At 35.2% G+C, this 24896-nt stretch overlaps 1 protein-coding gene across 8 annotated transcripts in view; it reads left to right on the top strand.

Moving 5' to 3' along the window:
- KIAA0825 (KIAA0825 ortholog) overlaps positions 1-24896 on the top strand; it is a 234162-nt gene that overhangs the window by 30463 nt on the left and 178803 nt on the right. For 7 of the 8 annotated variants that reach the window (XM_072921924.1, XM_072921922.1, XM_012577417.5 and 4 more), the window contains exons 2-4: positions 6565-6704; positions 18124-18292; positions 23603-24272. In XM_072921924.1, the coding sequence (XP_072778025.1) occupies positions 6574-6704; positions 18124-18292; positions 23603-24272 (970 nt within the window). In that variant the 5' untranslated portion in view covers positions 6565-6573. The other variant, XM_072921926.1, reaches the window with a different exon arrangement.

Raw genomic sequence — 24896 nt, forward strand, 5'->3', positions numbered from 1 at the left:
AATAGTATTTGGGAAAAAAAACCAAAATCCATTACATTTATACTATGAAACAAACTTTTAAGAATGTGACTATAAACTTGGGCCAATTTAAGAGGCATCTCTGTGGAGAGCTTCTGTATTTCATTTTTATAAAATGGACATCTTCCATGCTCTCAGTTTTAAATTGAGTAGTAATGAAAGAAAATAGAGTGTGTGGGAATGAAGGAGCTGAAATGCAGCCTACCTTTTAAAAGGTAGTCACAGACTATTTTTGTAATTATTTTTAAATATATTAGTTTAATTGGAAGGCTATTTCCTGTTAAAATTCCAGCAACTCTGGGTCTGATTTACTGAACGACGAGACCTTAAAGGTCATGAAATTTCTATCTTTTAAATATCATTGTCCTTATAGTGTATTGTGTTTCAGTGGAGGATTTTTCCAACAAACAAGAAAAAAAAAGGCTTTTAGAAGTAGCTAGCAGGTATTTGTAAGGTTTCTAGTTGAAAATAGTGTACTTTTGGTTCTTTATTACTGTGTTTAAAGCTAAGATCTTTCAGACTAGTCCTTATAAATCTGTACAGTTTTAGACACTAATGATGAGCAAGATTGGAATGCTGTAGCAGATGCTTTTCAGAGCATAGTTATGTGAGGGATTTAGGGGGTATTTTATAAAGTATTATTTCTTTTTTCTGAGTTTGTAAGTGCCACAAAATGAGACAACTCAAATATTATACCTAAATAGCAATTCTTATTGCCACAATTAGATAGACAATTCTGGAGAGGATGCACCATTAGTCTCATATATATCTTATGTTCTTGTTCTTAAGGAAAAAAACAATTCAGTTTTTTTCAGTCTTTCGTTCAGTCTTTCTGGGAAAAGTAATTATTTGTCTTAGGCATTTTCGTTCAGTCTTTCTGGGAAAAGTAATTATTGGTCTTAGGCATTTTCTCATACCTCTATGCAAAATTTACTCAATACTTATAACCCTCATCTGGAGCAGTACAAAATAAATCAGGTACTATAGTCTGTTTTGAAATCACTCTATTTATAATTTTGCAGTTTCTTGGCTAAGAAGATTATAAGAAAATATTGAGTAGGTATTTCCAGTCAGGCTTCTAAGAATCTCTTTTCTATGCATTTATGATTACTTTAGTCTTTTCTATGCATTGATGATTGGTAATTATTGTTTTAATTGAAGATTATTTTAAAACATCCATCATTCATAAAGTATAATAATTTGACAATTAGATTGATTGATGTAGTCTTAATTGGTTACAGTACCAGAGCAACTTTGTCCTGTGTTTATATGTGACATTGGCAGAACGGTTGATTAGTAAATTACTGTTTGTGAGGCCTTATGCCATATAAGTAGAAGACAACATTGCACCAGATTTATCCTTTTTTTTTAAAAAAAAACCCTCATACTTATTAAATAAAACAGGAATTCAGGCACCAAAAAAAAAATAAAATAAAAAAAAGGAAGACAAAATAATTGCACTTGTATACAGATAGCACTTCTGTGTTGTCACACTTATGGTTTTAGTAACCATATAGACTAACAAGGAGGTAGGGAAAGCCACTGGATTTAGAAGTAGGATTCTTAATACTTGTAGACTTCTTGTGTAAGGGTGGCTTGTATATAAATGATGAACCTTGTATCATACACTGTGGGATTCCAGCTGCAAGATAACCAGCTGAGAGCTGAAGATGATGTAGGACTGTTTGTCTCAAGTGCTACTCAGAAAGTGGCCATTTCTTCTTTACTGAACGTTATGAAATCACATTATTCTTTATTTCTTTCTTCTGACATAACTACTCAGGAGTTTCCTTGTAACTCCAGATGGCATGTTCCTCTTTTGAAGTCACTGCCTTTACAATAGTGTCACACCAATAGTGTTTGATTAAGTCTATGTAAATGAGAATTCTTTCTGTGTCTTTGAACATTTTTTACCAGTCTCAAGTAGCAGCAAATCTTAAAAAGCAGTGCTGATTCCTTTCTATTTTCAGCATTTCACTCTGTGTGCTCAAAGAATTGGGGAGAGACAATAGGGAGAACTCATGGATTTTAATTATAAATTCTGGCATGTACATATGCCTACAATACAGACCTAAGCTACATAGTTAGCAAAAACTAGATATTAAGAATAGTAGCATATACTATTTGTCAGAAATGTGCATTTTCACAGTCCTTTTTGGCAAAATTATGATTTAAGGGCTGATATAGCTGCCTTAGATTACAGCACTGCATTCTGATATTAAAGTTAGGTGGAAGGCATAGCTTTGTATTTCATCCACAGTTAGGACTCTCTTTAGTTATATTTTATTCCCATTCTTATTTGGTGACTTTTATGGCAGAAGTTGGAAGAAAACTGTATTCAAAAGGGTTACAAATGAGTGTTTAATTATAGAACTTAGAATCTCTCTTTCAAAAATATAAAGGCAAATGTTTTAAGTGTGTGGTGGGTAATAATTTACAAATATAAAGTTAACATTTAAGTATAAGTTTATGGCAACAGCAAATGTCGAAAGTCTGCAGGGGGAACTTTGCAAGATGATATTAGTAAACTTGTTTCAAAGTTATTTGTAGGATTCAAAATATTTAGTAAATAAAACCATAATGAAGACTGGTGGTTCTGTTTTGTTGAGGATTTTTTAATAGGCATTAAATGTCTCTTTTTTTACTGGAACAATATGGTATTCTTTTTGTAAATGTTGTGTGTGCGTGCTTCAGCAAAGTGGGCAAAATAGGTGAAAGGCAATTTGGAAAATTTAAATAGAGATCTTCAATACATATGAGTAGAAACAAAAATGGTTTGTGTTCTTTTATAGAGAGAATTTTTAAATTTCCTTTTATTTTACAAGTCTATTTTAAACAGTAAACAATTTTAACGATTTTTGCCACAGAAAATTGGGTAAAAAGCTTTCACCATGTCAGAGTAGAGCTCAAGAGATTGCAGTTTTTAAATGGATTTCTTTTGTACGCTCTATGTTGTTTTCAAAATAATTTTAAGTATTCAGACTATTTAAATATACAGAACAATAGGAATTTCACGCTGAATTGTAGTATCTCAGGCCACTGCCATCATTCTTGCTGCTTGCTGTGCGATTGCAGATGACATCTTCTGTGCTGTAAAGTGGCTGGAAACAGTTACACAACTAAAGCTAGATAAAGGAAATCATTGTTAAAGTCTCATTGAGAGCTAAGCTAAGTGATGAAAAATCTTGTCAATTCTCTCATTCTCTTTTAGTTTTGCAAGGGTGCTAGGGCAATAAAGAGATATCTCCTGTAAGATAAGAAGCAGTACCAGAAAAAAGCTTCAAAGATTTGGCTAATTCTCTATACTTTCAGTGCTGCAGTTTGACATATCCCTTTTCCCAAATTATGGGTACATTGAGATATGCATATGCAACCAATGTGCTCAAAAAATTCTGTTCAAGATTTAGGTAAATGCTGCTTTTACAAACTGTATGTCTGAGAGCAAAGGGTTATTACAGTAAATATAAATATTACAACTTGATCTTAGAAATTCCATGTAATTTCTCATGTATGTTTGTACTGGAAGGCTTTTACAATTATATTTAATGTAATTGTTTAATCAGAATGAAGAAATACCTAATTGGAACTAAATATAATTTTTATAGGAGATTTCCATTTAATTGACACTGAAAAAGAAAACACACACTCAAAAAGTGCTTTTCAATGGTAAAACCTATGAGTTTTAAAATCAAGAATTATCTGTTGTATTAACTTGAGTGTTGTGTAATACTTTTTTATTTAGGCCTAATGATTTTTGGTAAAAATAATTTTATAATTTACACTTCTTGGAAGTGGGAAGTTATTACAGTGATGTTAAATTTCATTGATACCATGGGTTAAAATATAAGAGACTTTTTTTTAAGCTAAACTGTATATTGGTCAAGTTTCTTGAGTAGCTACCAAAAAGATTAACAGCCATGTCATTTTAATGTTGATGAACAGTCCTCTAATATGTTTTGAAAAGATCTAGGTCTATTTAGATAGGGACTTAGAGATTTGCACCTGAAACAGGTTTTCTAAGACCATTTGTCTTAAAACATACAGTAGTTCATCATAATAGTAAATTGAAATATGATAGATTTATCTTTTTATGCAGCTTAATAACAAGGCTTAATCTCCTTCACAGAAAAAAGTGGGTTATTAATGTCTAAAATATTTTGACAGAATTTAGATTTCCCAAACTGAGTTCTTCCCGTATTTCTCTTTTAAGAAAGAAATGGATTTCTTTCTTAAAAAACAAACATTGAGGGTTTTGCCCTTAGAGGAGGGCTGTGTCACACTGGTTCTTCGAGAGCATCAACAACTGTCTGCTCGTTGGATGAACAGGAGAGGCGGGGGCGAAGCCCTGATGGCAGGGGAGGACCCTTCGTCAGGCTGCGCCCAGGGGAGACAAGGAGGGCAGGACAGGCTGGTGGTGTAGTTCTGCTGAGAGTCAGAGCATCAGTTAGTCTCTTGGTGCACTGAAGGCCTTGCCTCTGGCTGTGCTAAGTAACCGTAAAATTTCTTCTCCATTGTACTAATTTATGTCTTGATGTTCTTATTTTTTCCTTCTGAAACATTTCTGGGTTTAAATTTTCAGAAGAAGAAATTAGTTTTAGCCATCTAAAACAGTATTTAAAAACTGAATAATCAAATGTTGCTTTTCTTCCATAAAGCAAGACTGAAAGGAATAATTGCTTAGTTTTGACAAGTGAACCAAAGAAGTATGACATAGAAGTGTTACAGCAATACATGCATGAAAACTAGGCTGTCATGTTTACAAGGTGATTTTTTTTTTCATTTGATGAATTTTTCAAACAGTTCCTAGTCTGTAAACTATAGTGATATTTTTTCCAAGGAGCATAAGCTTCTTTTGGCTGTAAAGAGTTAGGATTAAATATAAATACATAATTTTGACTGTGCAGCTATTTTATGAAAACTGTAACTCATTCCAAACTGTTAGTATTTTTGCAGTATATATTTATATATCTATTATACAGTTTATTTTACATCAATCACTGATTGTTCTGCAAGACAGTTGAATAAAAGATGGTTGAGTTATAGGTATTGAATGAAGTTAAAATTACATTCTGTGTAAACTCTTATTAAGAGAAAAGGGTGTGCATGACCAAGTTGGTAAGCAGTATCATACTTGAAGAAAGAGCTGTATTTTCAGTATTCCTTTTATCTCAGTTCTGTAAAGTGCTGTTTAATGGTTTCCATTTAATTTCTACTTTTAATTAGTGTCTTTAATTATAAAAACATCTGTTAAGTTTCATATTAAAAGACTGACATTTCCTTAATGCTTTAAGAAATGTATTTGGTTTACATCCAGGCGTTTTCACCAGCAAGTGATTGAGTTTCAGCTACATCCCAAAATGTTGCAAGTGTTTGAATTGTTATTTATAAAGGGGTATGCTGCCACTTCTGAGAATTTAAGAAAACACTTTATCCATTAAATATTTTATATTGGTGTGCTCTTAATGGAGATGTGCAAGATATTATGCTTTGGAGAACTTCCATGTTTTTTTGAATGTTGCTTTGGAATAGCAAAACCAGAAACGTGCATTTCTGCTACTTTTAAGTCTACACCTATGATCAAAACCAATCATCTTGACCTTGCATATTAATTATTTGATGTTCTTTTTAAACATGTATTTTGCAGACAGTTGACTTAGAAAAAATCAATCTATTTTTCTAGTAGTGCCTCTAGATAACAACCAACACTGTAGATGCTTTGTAAAAGAATATTGCTTGCAGAAAATTTAATGTATTTATTATATTTTTTTGCCCAAACTGTGCATATGAACATTACATTTGTTTCTCATGTTGTTGCTGCAATATGGATAGTATTAAATAATAAATACTATGACATACTAAATAGTAGACATGAAATATACTGGTTATTAAGAAGGTTCCAGTTTTTATATAATATTTTTCCTTAATTTTGGCTGTAAGTCATCACTGATGGTAAAATCAATTTCATTATTTCTCCACAAGAGTATGAGGAAAAAGTACAAAACAGGGGGGAAAAAACTGCTAATCTTTTGCTTCTGATGTAAAGACACAAAGGTACTGTATTAATTTGAATAGGCTAGTGGATTTGACCTGTGTTTAGTAAGATGAGTACATAGAAGGATGAAGCTTGGTTTAGTCTGGATTTTTATGTTTGCATGTATTTGCAATGATGTGCTGAATTTCCAGAAAACAGTTACTCCTTGGACAGAAATTATAAGTATACAGAAAATAAGTTTACCCTTCAATATGTTTGTTTTTAGTTTCCATTTATAATAGTGAGAATTTTCTTTCTAAATCTTAAAAAAACCTACTGCTGTGATTAAGGTAAAAGAACTGATTTCTTTATACTAAAGAAATGCAAGATACTATGAAACTTATCTCAGCACTTGTGTTCCTGGTTTCCCTCTGTAGCAGTCTATGCAGAAGCACAATAATCTAATATTAATATTATGATATTATCTAATATCTCCAAAGAACAAGATGTTCTGTACTTTGGTAATTCTAGTCCACATATTTCCATTATTTAACAATTTTGCATTTGTTTTACAGATTCTAAAAATGGAATGGGGAGGAGAGTATTCTTTTGATTCTTCCAATTTAGACTGTTTGTTAAATGTCCTCCCTGGAGACTTGGAATTTCAACAAATCCTTAGCGATCTTGATGAAAAAATAAAGAAGAACTCTTCCAGGTAAAGAGTATTTTATTTGTATCCAAAATACTAGTGAAAGTCATTGCATTTGGGAAGAAATGTGGCTTAACTTACTTAACTTTTCTAGTAGTAGGTTAAAATTCATATTAATAATTCAGCAGTAATTTTATTTTAACCACTTGAGCATTTGACAAAATTTTAATGCTGTATAATTATTGTGCTACAGTCTTTCTATGGTATTTTTAATAATGGTATCATCTTAACCTGAGGTTCTGTTGCAGTAGGTGTGATAGTGAAGGAAGAAAATGTGAATTTCCATGACATTTGTATTTTCTATTACTATGAGATAGAATTTCCTATAAATGCGATAAATATTTATTGGCTAAAAGAAATACAGAATTTGACAAAACACAAAATTTAAATTCAATATTTTGTTTAAGCATTTCTAATGAAAGTAGAAAAATTAATTAGATTAATAGATGTATATTTTTTTCTTGTATGATCCATTGTTTTACTATTTCAGTTAAAATTCTTGTGCTGCAATTACACATTTTCTTTCTACGATTTAGAATATATTTCTTTGTCCGCTTCCTTGTAACATACTGATTTCCAAAAATCAGTGTTACAGAAAAAGTGGAGTACTAAAAATGTTTGTTGTTGATGCAAATTTTTTTCATCAATACAATATAATCAGCTAAGGATTCTGTGCCTTATTTGTACCTCTTAACTCTTTGGTACCTTCATAATACTTTCATCAGTGAAAGATGCTTTTAAGCAAATAAAGTTTTTGTACATTAAAAAAAAAAGTATACAGTCAGAGATATAACAAATTGTAGGATTTTATATTAAATTTTGAAAATGCTCACCTTTGTGAGCATCTTCAAGTATCAGCAAGTGCATCTTAAAGTCTGATTTCAAAAAACATCCTTCATGACATCTCTTTTGTGATTGTGTCCTTTTAATGTAGCCCATGTTTGTCAGAGGTCTTTGTTCCCAAACAGCTTCTGGAAGGATAGAAATAAACCATTACCTTACCTCTCTGAAAATTGACTTAGATAATTTCTCAATTATTTTCATATTGATTATGCTGGGCTAAGAGGTTTTTTTTGAGTTTTTTTTTTATTTATTTATTTCTATTAGTCTTACCTCCCATTTTCATTTAAAAACATCTTGTTCACTAAAGTACTTGCAGTATTAATAATCCCACAGTAGCAATGGTAGTAAAGATCAGGTAAATATGCTGTTATGGACCACTGCATAATACAATTTCATGTTAGAGTTTTCCAGCTGTTGACATGAGTGAAATGTAGATACTTAGAGATTAATTTATGTCATAACATAGTTAATTACACAGGTAATTAAGTTTCATGTGTCCATGGTCTTGTATATGTGGAAAAAAAGCATCAGCATTTTTAGCTTAACTGTTGCCACCTCTTCAACTACCAATTAAAAGTGATTTTGTTGTGATTGTGCAGAGATATCCTGAGAGTTAGGAAGATTATTCTCAAAATGAACCATTAGAATGAATGCTTTACTACTATTTTTTGTTTTAATGTGTGAAAAATGTATGCTGCTTGTTGAGAAAACATCTGACTATAGGAAGGGAATCCAGCTGTTCATTCTTTTAAGTGGTACTTTATAGCCACTTAACATTTTATGTTACATTTTACATTAACATCATCACAGTGGAAGTTGTTTGTGTGTCTCGAAGGAGGCTGATTGTCACTGTCTTACCTATCTAGTCCTACAAATTAGAAGGAACTTTTACTGTAAATTTTGTGAGATCCAAATGATATTTTATTAAAGGAGAGGAGGAATTTGGATTAGGATGTGATACACAGCAATGCAGGTCAGGAAAAATTTCTGCTGAATTGACACTTAAGCTAGCTTGAACCTTATTTTCACAGGGAAGAACAGGAAGTAGCTCTGTAGGTACTAGGTGCTATTTTGCTCCTGTAGTATTTCAGTTTCAGAAATTGAAAGAGTTTAAAATAAGATGGACAGCAGCTGATGTGACTTTTAAATTAAAGAGTCCTTTTATTGCTAATATATTAGAGGTAGCATAGGATGAAATAATTTTCAAACTACTATTGATCTTTGTAAGTGGTATGATAAGAGCAGTTCTATGTGATACAGTGATACAATTGAAATACAATATTTTTCATCAGATAGATTTATAGTTCTATTAGACCACAGAGAATGAACGCAATAGTATACATTATATATATATATTTAAAAATAAAACATTGAGTAAAAAATTATGAGGCAAGTCTGTATAAATCATTCAACTGCTCATTTATTGCCTTCTTTTATAAAATTGTGTGACGTGACAAATCAGGTATGGTTTTTGGCTGTTGAATTACCTTCAGTATTTTTGTACAGTACCAATTCTATTTGATTCTGCAAGAACAACAAAAAAAGGCCATTTATGTGCAATTGTGTTATATGCAAATTTTAATGTAGTAAGTGGTTCATTCATTCACTTTTATGTAATGGAACTCTTATTACACTTGAATGTTAATTTTATTTTTACAGCAGTTTATAGAAGCAGGTGAATGAGGCCCTGGGGTCCTGTGACCACTCTGGCGCGCCACAGGGTCAGGTCCTCAGGTGCCGGATAGCTGTAGATATGATAGACTTCCACCAAGGCGGGTGACTCACGAGTGGCTTTATTCCTGAGGGCTCAGGAAAGGGAAGGCAAGGTGGGTGATGAAGGGAAGCAACCGCTCAGAAGGACAGCCAGCGCTGAGAGTCCTGAACTAGGGATTATAACTCTTAACTGGGAAGGAGGGTCGGGGTATGAAACAGCCAATGAGGTGAGGACTCAGGGGCGGAGTAGAGGAAGAGTGGCAGGGTAACAACCAACTGGGATAGGGGGAAGGAGTGGTTTCGGGGTGAGAACCAACAGGGATACAAAGAACTTAGAACTTTCCAGAACTGGGGGAAGGAGTACATAATGATGGAGAGGGATAAGGGGAAGGGACAACAAAAGATTGACAACAGGGGGAGGCGGGAAACTAAATGTCTGTTGCCTCCCAGGGCAAAGCAGGGGGGCTATCTTCCACATCCCCTCCCACATCTCCCCCGTCTTTATTAATTAAAAAAGCATCCCCTAAAGTCTTAATCAGAGTCTTCTTGAAAATAGTTAAGGCAATAAAAATAATGAAGATGATCACCAAAATCCGTATAAGTCCTCTGAAGATGGAGGCTGCCCACCCGGGGACACTCCACTGCGAAAAGAGTCTGTTTACTGGGTCCGCAGCCGAAGTTTCAGTTTTCAGATCTTGCACTTGCGTCTGGATCCACTTGATGTTGGCTTGTATTGAGGTGCTTCTTGATGACAGGTTGAAGCAGCACAACCCATCAAAGTCCTCGCAGCTGTGGCCATGGGCTAGAAGTAGGAAGTCAATAGCCGCTCGGTTTTGTAGAGTGGCATGCCTGGATGTTTGCTCGTCTGCCAGATGGTCAGAGAGGGCAGCAGACGTGGCGTTGGCATTCTTGCTAATCCAACACTCTAGGTGAGAAAGCTCACCGAGGGCCTTAGCTGCTGCATACCAAGGTAGAAAGATGGAAACAGTGACCCTCTTTGTTTTTCCCCAGTTATAAATTTCGGAGTCGCAATTTTCATCAAATTGGTTATAGGATCTTTTAGTATGTGCCAATTGCTTTTCTTTCTTCCAGTCCAGAATTTGGGTTCTGTTTGGAGTGAGGGTAGCAAGCTTGCCAAGGCTGCATGGGCCTCCCTGGAGCCGGGATGGAATTCCCGACCATACTCTGTCCCCACAGATAAGAAACATCCCGCTGGGCAACACCTTAGGACGAATGGAAGAGACCAAAATGAGCTGGCTGGTGTAATTGCACCAGGTCTGACTGTTATATTTTTTGTTCAGGGGGGTAATGTCCTTTCTTATAGGTGTTCTTGGCCAAGTCAATTCCATGCCAATTTTGACTTGGCCTCCTGTAATAAAATTTAACACAATATTGTGCATTAGAAGACCCCAGCAAGTCCAATTCTTGGGGTTCCTCTTTGCTGTTTGGCAGAATTTTGGTGCACTCGTCCCAAGTGTCGACCGGGTTAGGTCTCTTACCCGTGGTTCGGAGCAGGTCGGAATTGGAGATGGGCCAATCATCTGCAACCAGGGGAACCCCCACCAGGCATGTGGACAATGGGTTATCCACATTGCCCATGGCCAAACACAAGTTCTCTTGCTGCAAGGACTTCGCAAGCATGACCCAGACGTTTTCCTTCGGCTGCTGGACAATCCAGCCGTCCGCCGCTTGCAGCCACAGGGTGATGACAATTGTGGCAACAGCCAGCTGGATGCAGTGGGGCACCTTCAGATGTTCCATCTGGGCAGATGTCATGTGGGCAGCCATCCTCATTCTAATTGAATAAAAGACATGTAAGTAACGGAAAGGATTTGATTCCCTCTTTGTACAGTACAAATTCTATTTGATTCTGCAACAACAAAAAAAAAAGGCCATCTATGTGCAATTGTGTTATATGCAAATTTTAATGTAGTAAGTGGTTCATTCATTCACTTTTATGTAATGGAACTCTTATTACACTTGAATGTTAATTTAATTTTTACAGCAGTTTATAGAAGCAGGTGAATATGAAATCTCAAAACAATCATTGCTGGCCAGTTTTGGGTAAGGGGTAGTCTCACATTTATTCTCAAGTGTGAAGTTGTATTCATCAGGTTGGCCATTTGTCTTCATTCTTTCCTTTCATACTTTGACTTTTACTGCTTATCAAAACCGAGTATTTGGATTATTTTTCTGAATTGGTGCTTTAAGAATTACTAACATTTCACTTGTTAGCAATTCATAGAACTAAGCTTGCAGCTTATTTTTAATACTTCTAAGCAGTAAATACAGGACAGAGCTTGAAACCAAGCCTATAGTTCATAACTTGAAATGATTGCTAAGTATGAGTTCTCTCCAGCATTAGATTTTTATTTCTGTATTCAATTTTTTCTTCAGTGAGTGCTGCCTTTAATTTTTATTTCTGTATTCAGTTTTTTTCTTCAGTGAGTTGTGATAAAGCAACAAGATTTTCTGAGACTGTAGGACAGTAGGAGATATTCTAGGTCTTCATCAACAGAACAATTGCTTAGAATTCAACACAATTAGTTGATAATAATTGTATCTCTGCAGCACCCTGGAGACTATAAATATGTGACTACAAAAGCCTAATTTGACTTCAATCTGATACACTTCGTGTTGGTTTAACACAGCCTGGTTTTTTTTTTGAGGGGGGAGGGGTAGCCACAGAGGTGCTTTCTGTGAGAAGCTACTGGAAACTTCCACAATATCCAACAGAGCCAGTCTCTGATGACTCTGAAGATGGACATGATGCTGGCACAATTAGAGAAGTTGTCAATGCCTCTGTGATCACACATTTAAGAAGAAAATCTGCACAGGAGTAGCTTTTTCTCAGGGGTGGCCAGGCACCACTGCCCAGACTGTTTCAGAGCTTCATGCACAGCTATGTGGCTGCCGCCGCGGCCGCCACCATCTCAGGACAGCCCGTGGTGAACTCTGCCTGTCTGGCTGTCCCTAGCCAGCTGTGCTGCAGGCAGAAGGGCAGGGGCAGCGACATCGGCTTCTCCCACCTGGTACCCTGCATGAAGAGAGGCATCGAATGGTGCAAACACCATGGCAGCTGCATAGTGGTGGCAGGGCCATGTGGCCAGCAGCAGAAACATGGAGAGCAATTCCCCCCCACAGAACCTAGACAAAATCAACTTCTCAGTGCTGCGAGATCTTGCAGATATCTTTAAAAAGGTAGAATTTGTTGGCAATGGTACTTAAGAGCATCAGATTTTTTTCCTAGTCAGAGAAAGAGGAAGTGAGGACATGTGAAAAAAGACCACATAGCGATGCTGAGATCAGTGAAAAGAAAGAGGGAGAGGAGGTGCTCCAAGCATTGGAGTCGATATTTCTCTGCAAGCTGTGAGGAGGAGTATAATGAAACAATCTATCTCCCTGTAATCCATGAAGTCAATGGGGGGATGCAGAGATCCAGTCATAGCTTGTGGAAAAAGGGCTCATGCTGGAGTGGGTGGATGCTAAAAAAGAAGCTGTAATACAATGGGAGACCAGAACAGAGAGAGACGGCCCTTGTTTCCAGGGGCAGAGAAAAGAGGGCCCTTGCTTCCAAACTAGAGTAGCTTATCCTTAAAGGACTACACCTCATGAACTAGTGACTCATGCCATGGCAGTTTTGGGAAGACTGTTTTGCCCATGGGAGGGACTCATGTTATGGTGGGAGGTTGGGCGGGACTGCTGCTTGTTAAATTAGAGCCACACTGGAGAAGTTCAAGGAGAACTGTTTCCTATGGGAAGGACCCCATAGCATAGCAGAACAGAGATTTCTCTCTCTAAAAGCAAACTGAAGAAGTATTTCGACTGACAAAGTGACCAAGCACCTCCACGCCCTGTCTCTCTGTGCTTTCAGTGGGAAGGAGAGAGGGGCTAGAGGGGAAAAGGTGTTTTAAAGGGTTATTTTACTCATAATCCTCTTCTGACTCTGTTAATAACAAATGTACTTTATACCTTTAAGTTTGAGCCTGTTTTGCCCTTAGAGTGTTTTCTCCCAATCCTTATCTCAACTCATGAGCCCTTTGTTCTGGTTTTCATGGGTGCCTGGCAAGTTGACCAGTGTCAAACTACGACAAATTTCAACCTGACCTAATTAACAGTAGTTTAGTCATAAGGATTTTGAAGGGCTGCAATAAGGTCGATGCTAGTAAGCACTTACAGCATTTCATCTTTTCCCATCAACATTGATAGAAATTATGATAATTATTTAAGAATTAATAAGATCTTTACCTTGTGAATCATAGGTCCAGAAGATGTCTCAGTAAGGGTGTTAGTATGACGTGGTCCAGCTGTTGACCATAACATTGCTGATTTGCTAAGAAATGCTTACCGATATCAAAACAAAGGGATGGAGGAGTTTCAAACAGGGTATTAAGTCAAACTATCTCATTCCATTTTCCCTGTATCAGAACTGACGTGTAGAAGGGCTTATGTGTTCTTAAACTGAGATATTCTGCAGGAGTTATCTTTCTGTCTTACTTTGAAGAAAATCTTGGCTTGTTCTGCTTAGGAATTTTCAAGAAGCAGTTGTGCCCCACATACCTGTTAGTCAAGAGGTTTATCAAAATCTTGGCTTTTTCAGCCAAAATCCGAAGAGTGGTTGAGTATTTGAGAGAATTTCAAATGAGGGATAATTGTAGAGGAAAAAATATTATTTATTTTATAATATCAGGTTTACTTGGATCTTATATTTATCACAGCTGTCAAAAATAATTTGACTCTTTTGGGTGAATGTAGCTGGTTCATTGTACAAATGTATTACTTTAGTGTTTGCCTGAGAATTTAATGCCTGTAAAGATATTACAGCAGTGTTATTAATACCTTTGTCAGAATAGTAGTTGTCTAGTCTAATCACTTTACTGGACCAATTGCTAGCAATGAGTAAACTGAGGAAGGAGTGTAATTTTTTCTCCTGTGAAGACTGTGTTGTCTTTGTGCATAATCACTGAGTCTGGGTTAGTTGTTCCATAGCAACTTGCTAACTGGGCAGCACAGTTGCTCAGAAATCGGCTGTTTTATTGACACACATATTCTTGATTTGAATATTCAGTGATTATCACTGTGTCAGACCCTAGGTGGTTGATTAGCTATCATCTACATGTACAGAAACTGTAATCAGATCTTTGACTGCCCCGTGAAGTATCCCATTTCATTTCATACAAGCATATATGAGATGATGGGTTTTGAGCCCTTATTTGTCACTGTCATGTTTTAGTCAATGGAGTTGAAAAACTCATGTTTTACGGTCTGTCTTCTGAAATAACTTACTAAGACAAAGCTTGCATCTTGTGACAGAAATATCTCAAGCTTTTAAAACAAGAGTGGAAGTTAAAAGGTGGGTGGGCAGTAGTTTAGTTAGAACTGACTGTTCTTATATGTTTAAGCTGTTGAGTAACTATCTTGCTAAAGTGTAGCAAAGCCAACACCATTCTATTTCTTCTGGTTTCAATGATGCCGTTACTTTACAGTGTGGATATATTTTGTAAGGAGGTACGATGCTAAATTAGAGATATGCAATAGTTTTCGAAGTCCTCTAAACAGGTGCTGTGTCTTTGGTTTAGATCTTAGGGTTCAAGATGAAGAGAAAGTTTAACAATTAAAATGTCTGTGAATTACACTGCTAAAAGTCTTTCTGCAAATTTTTTACTGCTCACAGCAGGTCTTCTGATATACAGACTTCCAAATGATAAGACTTTTTTTGTACAAATGTCCTATACCTCTAGCAGTCAAGCTTTTTAATAACAGTAGTTTTATAACACTTCTTGCATCTTCAACAGCAGTGAAAACAATTATCTCATTTATTTTAAAACAGTCTGTTCTGAATAAAAGACATGTAAACTGATTCTAAAGCTGTGTTTCAGCTTTAGAATGAATGTGAGGATCTTAAGAATAAGGAACATGAGGTTAAAAGATAATTTCACTTTATAGCTTAGTAGTTTAATTTAACCAATGTCATTGTCATTTTATGGCTGCTCCCTATGCCAGATGAAATAAATTGAAATGTGCTTGTTAGAAATTGAAACTTACTATTGAATACTTCAGCTTATTCATAGTAATCTTAGACAATAGAAAATGATATATGGAGGGGGAAACCCTTGTTCTGATACTGTACATTTCAAAATAATGTTATGTGACACTGTATGATAGTATGATAGTGCTTACTATCATACTATCTTACTATCAGTTCCATTGCAGTACTTTCTAAACTGTTTGTCCATTGATGAAGCCATTTAAAAAGCATTCTCTCCAGATGATTAGGTTATTTGTAAAAACTGTCATTAACTTAATAAATAAGAGCACCCAAGAGCACTTACATGGAGATTGTCTCTCTGCAGTGCAGGTATTTACCAAATGTTTCTCCAGAAAAGCACTCCAATGTGGACACAGATAATATAACACAACTTTGCTTTGGTTTGTTAAAGAACTGCAGGCACTCTTACCTGAAAGAAGGAGAAGGTATTTCAGTCAAATAATTCTCACTTGCATAATGGTATGCCAGGAGTACTAGCCACAAAAAAAATGCCCACAAAGGCTCAGGGTACTACTTGTGTGAGACTAAAGATTTGTTTCTTGAAAAATCAGTTAATTTAAAAAAAAAAAAAAAGTACAAGCATAACTATCAGGTTTCTTTTCTACAGAGAAACATTATTTTCTTTCTTTAAGCTTTTACATTCCACTCCTTCCTTAGTAGTTTGGTGACTTCATTGTTTCTGTTTGTGTCTGAATAGGTTACAAAAAAAAATGTTGAGTCATCTGTGAACAAAAAATTTATTGAGGGTCATTAAACTTGCATATCCATAGTATGTTTATAATGTCAGTTGATGTCATCTGGGTTAGTGCCTCAGTATGTCCAAAGAAGTAGATAGTTTGCTACTCTGAACTTAAAAAAAATACATTTGCACTTAATGAAAAAATATTACTCATCAAAAAGGAATCTAGCACTTTGTATTTGGCTTTTAAAAAAATTGTAGTTTTAAGAAAATTAATTAAATACATTAAGTATATTTTTCACATCAAAATTACTTTTTCGTTTGCAGTTTCTGAAACTTTAGGAAATTTCTTTTCTAAACGAGGAAATCAAAGACTCATTCTACCTACACTAATACGAAATTATAAAGCTTTTGTTACCAGCCTAGGTGGTGAGAATAATTTTAATCATATTTAACAGAAGTCTTTTTTTTTTACTTAAAATGTTTGCTTTCTAAACTCAGATAATACACATACTTTTTTTTTAGGGTAACAAATTCCTAAATATTTAATTCATGTAAAGGAGTAAGTTACTGTAATTAACTATATTAATGTCTTACTAAGTGTTGACAAAATTCTTAGTAAGATGCAGCAGTGGTTTTGAAAACCTGTTTAACTACAATATTCTGTAAATAAATAGGATGAAAATATGTTTATTCAATCAAAAAGAGCTTTAGTCTTAATTAAATGTTTATTTTGGAAGGATAAAAGGATTAAATAAAATGAGCATGGTTATCATGATTTATACTTGTGGGGGACTTAAGGAGCAGGGCAGTGACACTGAAATCTATCCATTTAATCCCCTTATCAGGGATTATACTGGGACAAATTACCAAAGTGTCTGGTCTTGAGAAGGCTGTAGTTTATTCATAGCTTGTAGTTTATTAGCTTGCTCACAGATTCATATATCAAAGATAAGTGTAAAAATTCACTCATAATCGTAGTAGATTGTCACAGATTTAACAACAGTAGTGTCTTTAATTCTGCATAATGCTGTAATATATTTTGGTATGTTTAAGATACATCAGCACACCACAATAAGAGCCTTTGATAGTGTCCCAGGAGCGGAGATGTATGAAGAAAGCATTTAGTTTCATAGTCCTGAGAACAGGTTTCACAAACTAAAAATACTTGCCAATCTTTTGTCAAGTTTGGAATTCACTGGAATTCATGGCTGGGCTATTAAACCCAGTTTTGCCAGGATCTAAATTCTTTTTCCCTTACTGAAACTGTATAAAATATTAAGCATTGCTTTTGAAAAAAAAAAAAAGTCGAAGTGAAATACCAAAAAGGTGTTTCTGTAGGAAAATAAATAGAGTTAGATTGTTTTGGATTGTTTTGTTTTGTCTTGTTTTTACTTAAGTGTCCATGCAAGTAGAAATAAAACAATTCTGGATATTCAATTGTTCTTGTGATCTTTGCAACTGAAATCACTGTAAAAACCTAACGAACACATCTGGTTTCATAAAAGAGTTATGATTCTCAATGAATGTTAAGGAGTGGATCAGCTCCTTGAACACAAAGTCTGTTTTCTTTCAAATATTCTAATGACAAAACAAGAAAGAAAAGATCTGCTTTCTCAGCACAACTGGCTCTGAAGTTCTTTTCAACATTTTCTGTGATGTCAGTAGATCTTTAAGAAGTTATTAATATATCTTATGTTTTATAAAACAACTGCTGATTGCTAAAGGAGCAAAATGACACATTCACCTTTGAATGCAGTAATTGATTCAGTTTATAGTCTCTGCTTTAGCTAATTAAGCGCCAAGGACCAGATATTAGGTTGGCTAATGTCTTGTTCATTAACTACTTTATTAAAAAGAGTAAGATTGTTTGAACGTGAAGCTGTACATACTCTGGCTAAGGATGGTACAGTCTGGCCTGAAGGAAAGTTTTTTTAGCTCTAGCTCAAAAGTACTTAAATGTTAATTATTAATTCTGGAAATTCAGGTCTTATTTTGTGAGGCTGGGTTAATCTGTGAATAAGAAGGATTAGTGTTACCTTAATTTTAAGTAATTTTTCTTTTTTAAATATGGCATATATAAAATACTTTTGTCTCCAAATAATGAAAACCTGTGATTTTTTTTTTTTTTTTTTTTTTAGCATAGAAAAGTGTCTTAAGGACCTGCAATCAGACATAAATGAAATATGTGCTGATGAAGTACTACAAAGCACAACTGACTGCATTCAGTGGCTAAATAACTGCAATTTTACTTCTCTCAGACCTTCTTCTACAGACCATAGAGAGCTGCAGGAGTTCCTAAAGACCCTGGTAAAAATTGTTTATTAAAAACTTTAATGTTGGAAAGTTCATTATACGATCGGAGGTGGGGAGGTGGGTGGATGACTTCAATTCATTTTCTCATTTCAGCCTTTACTGTCATGAGGAGAGTTCACAAATCCATGTCTGCAGCGGGGTGTTATGTTTCCTTTTGATCAAGCCTTAAATAGACAAACTTGGAACAAAATCTTTTCACAGATGCTACCATATGTTCAGCACTGCTTGGATTGTTTTATAAAACACATGTTGGTAAAAAAAACATTGGAAGTTACTGTCTACAACTGAGGCTGTTAGTGTTACTGAATATTCTTTACTTCAATTATATCTGTATGAATTTAACTCATCTAATGTTATTGTCCTTTATGCATAATTCAAGCATAAACTTCCTACCTGCTGTGTGGCCAAAGGGGTAAGTGATAGATGCCCCATCCCTGGGAATGTTCAAGGCCAAGTTGTACTAGGTTCTGGGCAGCCTGGTTGAAGATGTCCCTGCTCATTGTAGGAGGATTGTACTAAAGGAGCTTTAAAAAAGCCCCTTCCAATCCAAATGATTCTATGTTTCTGCATTTCTCAATGAGAAACATGGGAACTACATTCTTTGTTCTATCAAGTTATACTAGATGCACCCAGGAACCAAATTTCACTTCAATGAAGTACCATCATTTTAGAGAGTATTTTTATAAAAAAACTTTTATTTAAAGTTTGCAGTTGAATATACTGTGGAAATGGAAGTCTAGAAAATTGAATTGGCAAGATAATTGAAGGTTAATCCCTCAGTGAATGATGGTCTTCAAGTTTATATATAAACTTTTTATGTATGCATTTGATATGGTACATATATATGAGGTCAAAACACCTAAACAGTGATTATTCTTTGTCACTTCTATGTCACACTTCTGTGTCATGCTTTAGTTGCAGTCCATGAGCAACTTTAGGCTAAGATTAGCTGTAATGGAAGAGGAAAACTTTAGAGAAGTGGAGTTCCTCTGACTAGAGCACAAGCTTGATAAAATCAGCTATTGTTGTTTTTTTTTTTAACTCTTAGAACTTTTCTTGGTCTTTAAGTCACCATTCATTCCACTGGATATTAACCTGTATCAAATGAGGAAGTAACTTTTAGAGACACCAGGTCTTGAATGTTCATGTAGTGAAGAGTGATTTTGTTCTCTTCTGACAAAGTTGATCAGTATGAATGTTGCTATTAATAATCGTCCCATTCAAGGATGTCACAGGCTGCTACACGTCATACTTGATCTAGATGAAATTAGAGAGTCCCAGAAAAAGCTGACTATGAATTTCCTGCTTTCAGGAGTCTTTTGTTATTCCTCTTAGTCCACTCAGATCCTTACTGCATTCCCTTAGAAGGTTCTTGGCATGGCACTCATGACTTACTTGTGTCCATTTCCTCTTACTTCCTTCTTCAAGGTCTATTCAAGCCATATGCCTGAACACCAGGTGGCGGCATTTGTTTGGAAAACACTAAAATGTCCCCATTTTACACAAAATGCTTTCCAGCTCTCCAGCTTCCAGGGAGCTTACTAACGGCATGACAGTCTTGCTGTGAGCTGTAGAATCCAGTTAAGCTTTGAGAACAGCTCTGTGGCAGGCTGCTAAACAGACAGCAAAGTGAGAAACCTGAAAATCTCAATTCTGCAGTTTATAATGAAAACCGTTTTGGAGCTCAGCAACTTTGACATCACTATTTCCAGGCTCATGGCTTCTTAGATAATCCAGCCTATTGTGTAGATGGAATTACAGATGAGAAATGTATCTGTACTGTCTGTATCTGTAGTACTGACTGTACTACAGTCTGTCTGTAAGAAGTCACATTCAGTTCCATAAACAGGTCTACAGTAAACAATTTTCAATAATATTCAGCATTAATGAGATTATTATGATCTTACCTTTCTTAAATATATATCTCTATCCATTGAACTAATTAGATAATGTCTTCTTGCATGCTTTTAATTAAGTATATATAATTAATATTCAGTATCAGGAGCCTTCTACTGCTCCTTTCTACTTCAGGACAATATCCCTATTCATTGTTATAATTTATTATATGTATTTATTTTGTTAGGAATTTTTTTTATCTTTAAAGCTGCTGGGACAGTTTAAAAACATTGCAAAATTCTTTCTGGGCTTTGCCTGAGGTGCTATATTAAGGTTTATTGTTATTGTCATGCATTTGTAAATTTTTATGAAAATACTGAGAATTTCTTCATGAAGCCTGAAAATGTTAATTATGTGAAATTTTGTCATTCTCTGTACTGTCTTTTAACTCAATATTTAAAAGCTGAATATATGCACTAACACATTGTCATTAAATTCTGTTCCTGATAAAATAATGGCAGATTATTTTTTTAATGAAGTCTTCATCTTACTGTACTTGTTTATTGATGTGGTAGGTAGCTGTGTGTATTACGCAGTAATCCAGATGGTAAACTGTAACTAGTTTTCTGTATATTATTGTTATGACTAACTTTCTGGGCTCAAAAGGGAACCTTTTATGCTTCTCCAAAACCTTTGGATACAAATTTGGATCTTTTTCCCGTTAAATAGTGCTGGCATCATCTTTTGCAATATTTTTACAGGTTAATTTTTAAATAAAAAAGCATATATCAATATAGGCAGTGTGTGAAGATGCTTGATGACACTTTTCAGAGCTTCAAAATTCACTTAAGGTATTCTTTCTGGGTATTGTTATGTCTAAAATAGCATCTGCAAGCTCCTGTTTTTAATGTTGTAGTTTAAATTGTGAAGGGCTTAAAACAATCCTTAGATATATAAAAATATTTCTGCTTTGCCTTAAAAAGCATCAGGTGCATGTACTGTTTTGACAGCTTCTCTTACTTTGTACATTTCAGAATGTAGTATTTAAACATGATTCATAAAAAATCCCCAACAGTTAAAGTCCGGAAGTCTACTTGTCAAGAGACAACCTTTCAACACAGTGGTTAGTAATCAGGGTTTCAGTTTACACTTTGAAACACATTTTTCTTTGGGGCCACTAAACTTTATAGAATAGTTCAGCAGAGAATAAAAGAAAATCAGATTGGTATTATGCATTTTGATATATATGATTTAAGATTTGAACCAGTTACACATATTTTTTATTACATGCATATGCTTTTGTAGAATGATATTCAATTGATAATTTCCTTTATTATTCTGTCTTCTGAATATTTCTTGCTTGTAAGTAAGAAGATTTAGTAAGAATTATTGTGAAATAGAGATCTAAAATCGAAGAAAAATAGGTAGTTGTTATTTTTAAGACTTTCTTTATAGGGGGCAATCAAGCTCCCAGTCTGTTATTCAGAATTAGGTGCTGTAGTGAAAGTGGGAGTTTTTTTTCAAGAAACTCTGGTCAGAGTAGAGGACAACAAGAAGGTTAAACCCTCTAAGGTATGTAACAGGTTTGAAACATCCAGAACAAAGAATAGGTGTTCTGAATTAAAATTTTTTTCTCACTCTAAAGCATAATTGTCTATTGATAAAATCTTGCTGCAGGGGAAAGGTTTAGTATTTGGCATTCCAAAATAGGTATATTTATGAATACCGTACTCAGACTTGAATAATTTACCTCTCCTTCAAAATGGGAACAGAAATAAAACTAATATTTTTTTCAAATACTGTAAGTTAAATAAAACAGAAATGCTGAAGGTGGAAGGTAGCAAAGGTTTCTTTACCAGCCTTGCTTTATAGGATGGAGTAGGATTTGCAGACTGTGCTGACTTCTAGTGTCTAGTACAGGGCAATGTTTTGGATTTGTGCTGAACACACAGCACAATATAGAGGTTTTTCTATTATTGCCAAGCAGGGCTTACACAGAGCCTTTCTGCTGTTCATACTGTGACACTGGTGAGGAAGTTGGTGGTGCATGGGAAGGTAGGAGGAGACACAGCCAGGACAGGTGACCCAAACTGACCAAAAAGATATCCCAGACCATGTGGCATCAGGCTCTGTATATAAAATATGAGGAAGAAAGAAAACACGTATGTCTGAAGGGATGACCTGATGATGACTGATGCTGTCCTAGAGATGGCTGAACACCTGCCTGCCAGTGGAAGCAGTGAATTAATTCCCTGTTTTGCTTTGCCTGTGTGCATGGCTTTTGCTTTGCCTGTTAATCTGTCTGTCTAACAGCCCATGAGTTTTGTGGCTGCTACCCTTCTGATTCTCTCCTCAGTTCTCCTGGTACAGGAGTGAGCAAGTGGCTGCCTGGGGCTTGGTTCCTGGCTGGGGTGATACTATGACAGAGACCCATAAAAAAGACATGACTGGAGTGAACCCCCCTGAGGGGATTTGCCACAATATTTTCACTGTTGGAGAGAAGCAAAGGGAGACGAATGACTAAGTGAGAGGGCTTCTAGATACTCATCCACTTAAAGCTTTCGTACTGAAACTAAGAAAACTGAGAATACCACCAGTTCCACTCAGTTTTCTTGTGACAGTAGTATTGAGCTGTGACAAGAGGAGCTGCCATTTGCTTCATGATCTCTTGAAGCTGAAGCTTCAAGCTCTGAGGTCAGAGATCCTAGCCCTGATTTGAGAGAGAGCTCTTCGGACTTGAATGAAGAAGGAGCAGCAGCCATGTGTTTTCACTTTACTTTGTTACCTGGCTGCCTTCTCCAACCCATATAGCACAGATGTATATGGAGGTCACTGAAATATCAGTCTGCGTGTTGGTTTGATGGGTCACATAGCTTCTTATTCTTCTGTCCTGTGTCATCTAAGGCTCTTTAATTCCTGACAAGTTTTCAATTTCACTCTTTAAGGAAGTCCTGGGAAGATTTTTTTATCCTTAGAATGTTTTTTGGGTTTTTTTTTTTTTTTTAATTATTGCCTGCTGAGCCATAGAAAGTGACTGTTTTATAAATCCTTGCTTAGTTTTATGAGAAAAACCTGTCATTATCTGTGTAAATCTGAAGTAATTTTTTCATACCGTTTTCTTTAAAAGATGCTGTGACAACAGAAAGGCTGCCAAGAGTTTCCTTTGAACTGTGGTGTAGAATTGATTGAGAAAAGAGGTTGGGGATATAAGAAAGATGAGAAAATGAATGTGAGTTATTGGCAGAGGTAGACAAAAAGATTAATTTGCATATAAATCCTGTTTTCCATGGATTTTATAATTTCTGTTGCTTACATACCTTACTTGCTGTTAAGATAATTAGCATAGGAAGCAGGTTGTATTAAGCTAATATTAAGCTGTTCATTTAATGAAGCTAATATTAAGCTGTTCATTTAATGAACTGGAATTAACAAAAATTTCTAAAATATTTTTTGATTTACCTTTGTTAGCAAAGCTTGTTGAAGAATGAGAAGAATCAAGAAGAAATGGTACTTCACTTCCTTCTGGATCTCTCTAGTCAGTGTGGTGTCTCATTTCCCTGTACTGCAAGCGGGATGTCTTTCGAGTTAACATCTTCACTTCATACCATTCAGGATGATTCAGCTGTGGATGTGAAATCTCTTTGGGATGATGTGAGATTGCATCTTCGACAATTTTTAGTGAATAGATTGCAAAGTCAAGAAGAAACAAGCACTAATGCTTTACAACAGCAAATGGAGTTTAAAACTCAGTGTGTACAGCAGCTTTTGTTTCTTTATCCCAAATCAGAAGTCTTAATGAGGTATCAAAATATGCAGAATAAACTAGTTAGTGATCTTCTGCAAAACTGTATTTTGTCTAGTTGTGGTGAAACAAATTTTGATAAGGTAGTTTATGGTTACCAAAGTTCCATACCCAGATTGTGCACAATGATAAAAGAGGATTTGTATATTCTAAGTGGAACTATTGGTCCATCTTTGTCATTAAAATTTATTAATGAAACTTACCTGGATACCATCACTGAAGAAATGACAGTTCTTCTTGAAAGACTTTGTGAGCTGCAGTTCAAAGAAAATGCTCTGCACATAGTTAAAGCAAACAAGATTTCAAAGAAGCATAGAGGAAGAGTACACGCTTTGGGTTAGTAGTCTTATTTTATGTTCTTGTAGTTAGATATTATTTTAATTATGCCACTTTTTTTTATATATACTTGATTATTTTCTGTGAAGAGAGAGACCCAAAATTAGTGATTACAGCTTTATGTTTTAAACACATTACTGCAGTTGAACTCTAGACTTTGTCAGAATTGTGGTGCAAAAGAAAGAGAGAGTAACTCATGTAATTAAACAAATCCTATTATAATCCATTGGATAACACTGTCATGCCATAGTAAATTTTTTCAGCCTGTTTTATTCCAGCAACTGAAATATGTACTAGAATAAGAACTATTTAATCCAGATTTATATAAACACGAACCCTTAAGTCTTCTACTCCCACTTTTTTTTTTTAATTGTCAGACATTTAAAGGAGATTAAGGCAGTACAGTAATGTATCCATAAAACAGATTCACACATCACAGCTGACCTAAAGATTACTGTGCAGATTCTATTTCTCAAACTAAGAAACAGAGTACCCATTTACACTTTCTAGTCTTGTGGAAGTACAGTAAGTTCAAGTAATACTGCCTGGTCACTGTTTCTTGTTCCAAGAAATGTCCAGTATTTGACATATATTAGCATAATACCCCATTTGTCAAGTATTAAA

The sequence above is a fragment of the Taeniopygia guttata genome, chromosome Z (assembly GCF_048771995.1).
Source record: "Taeniopygia guttata chromosome Z, bTaeGut7.mat, whole genome shotgun sequence".
NCBI lineage: Eukaryota > Metazoa > Chordata > Aves > Passeriformes > Estrildidae > Taeniopygia > Taeniopygia guttata.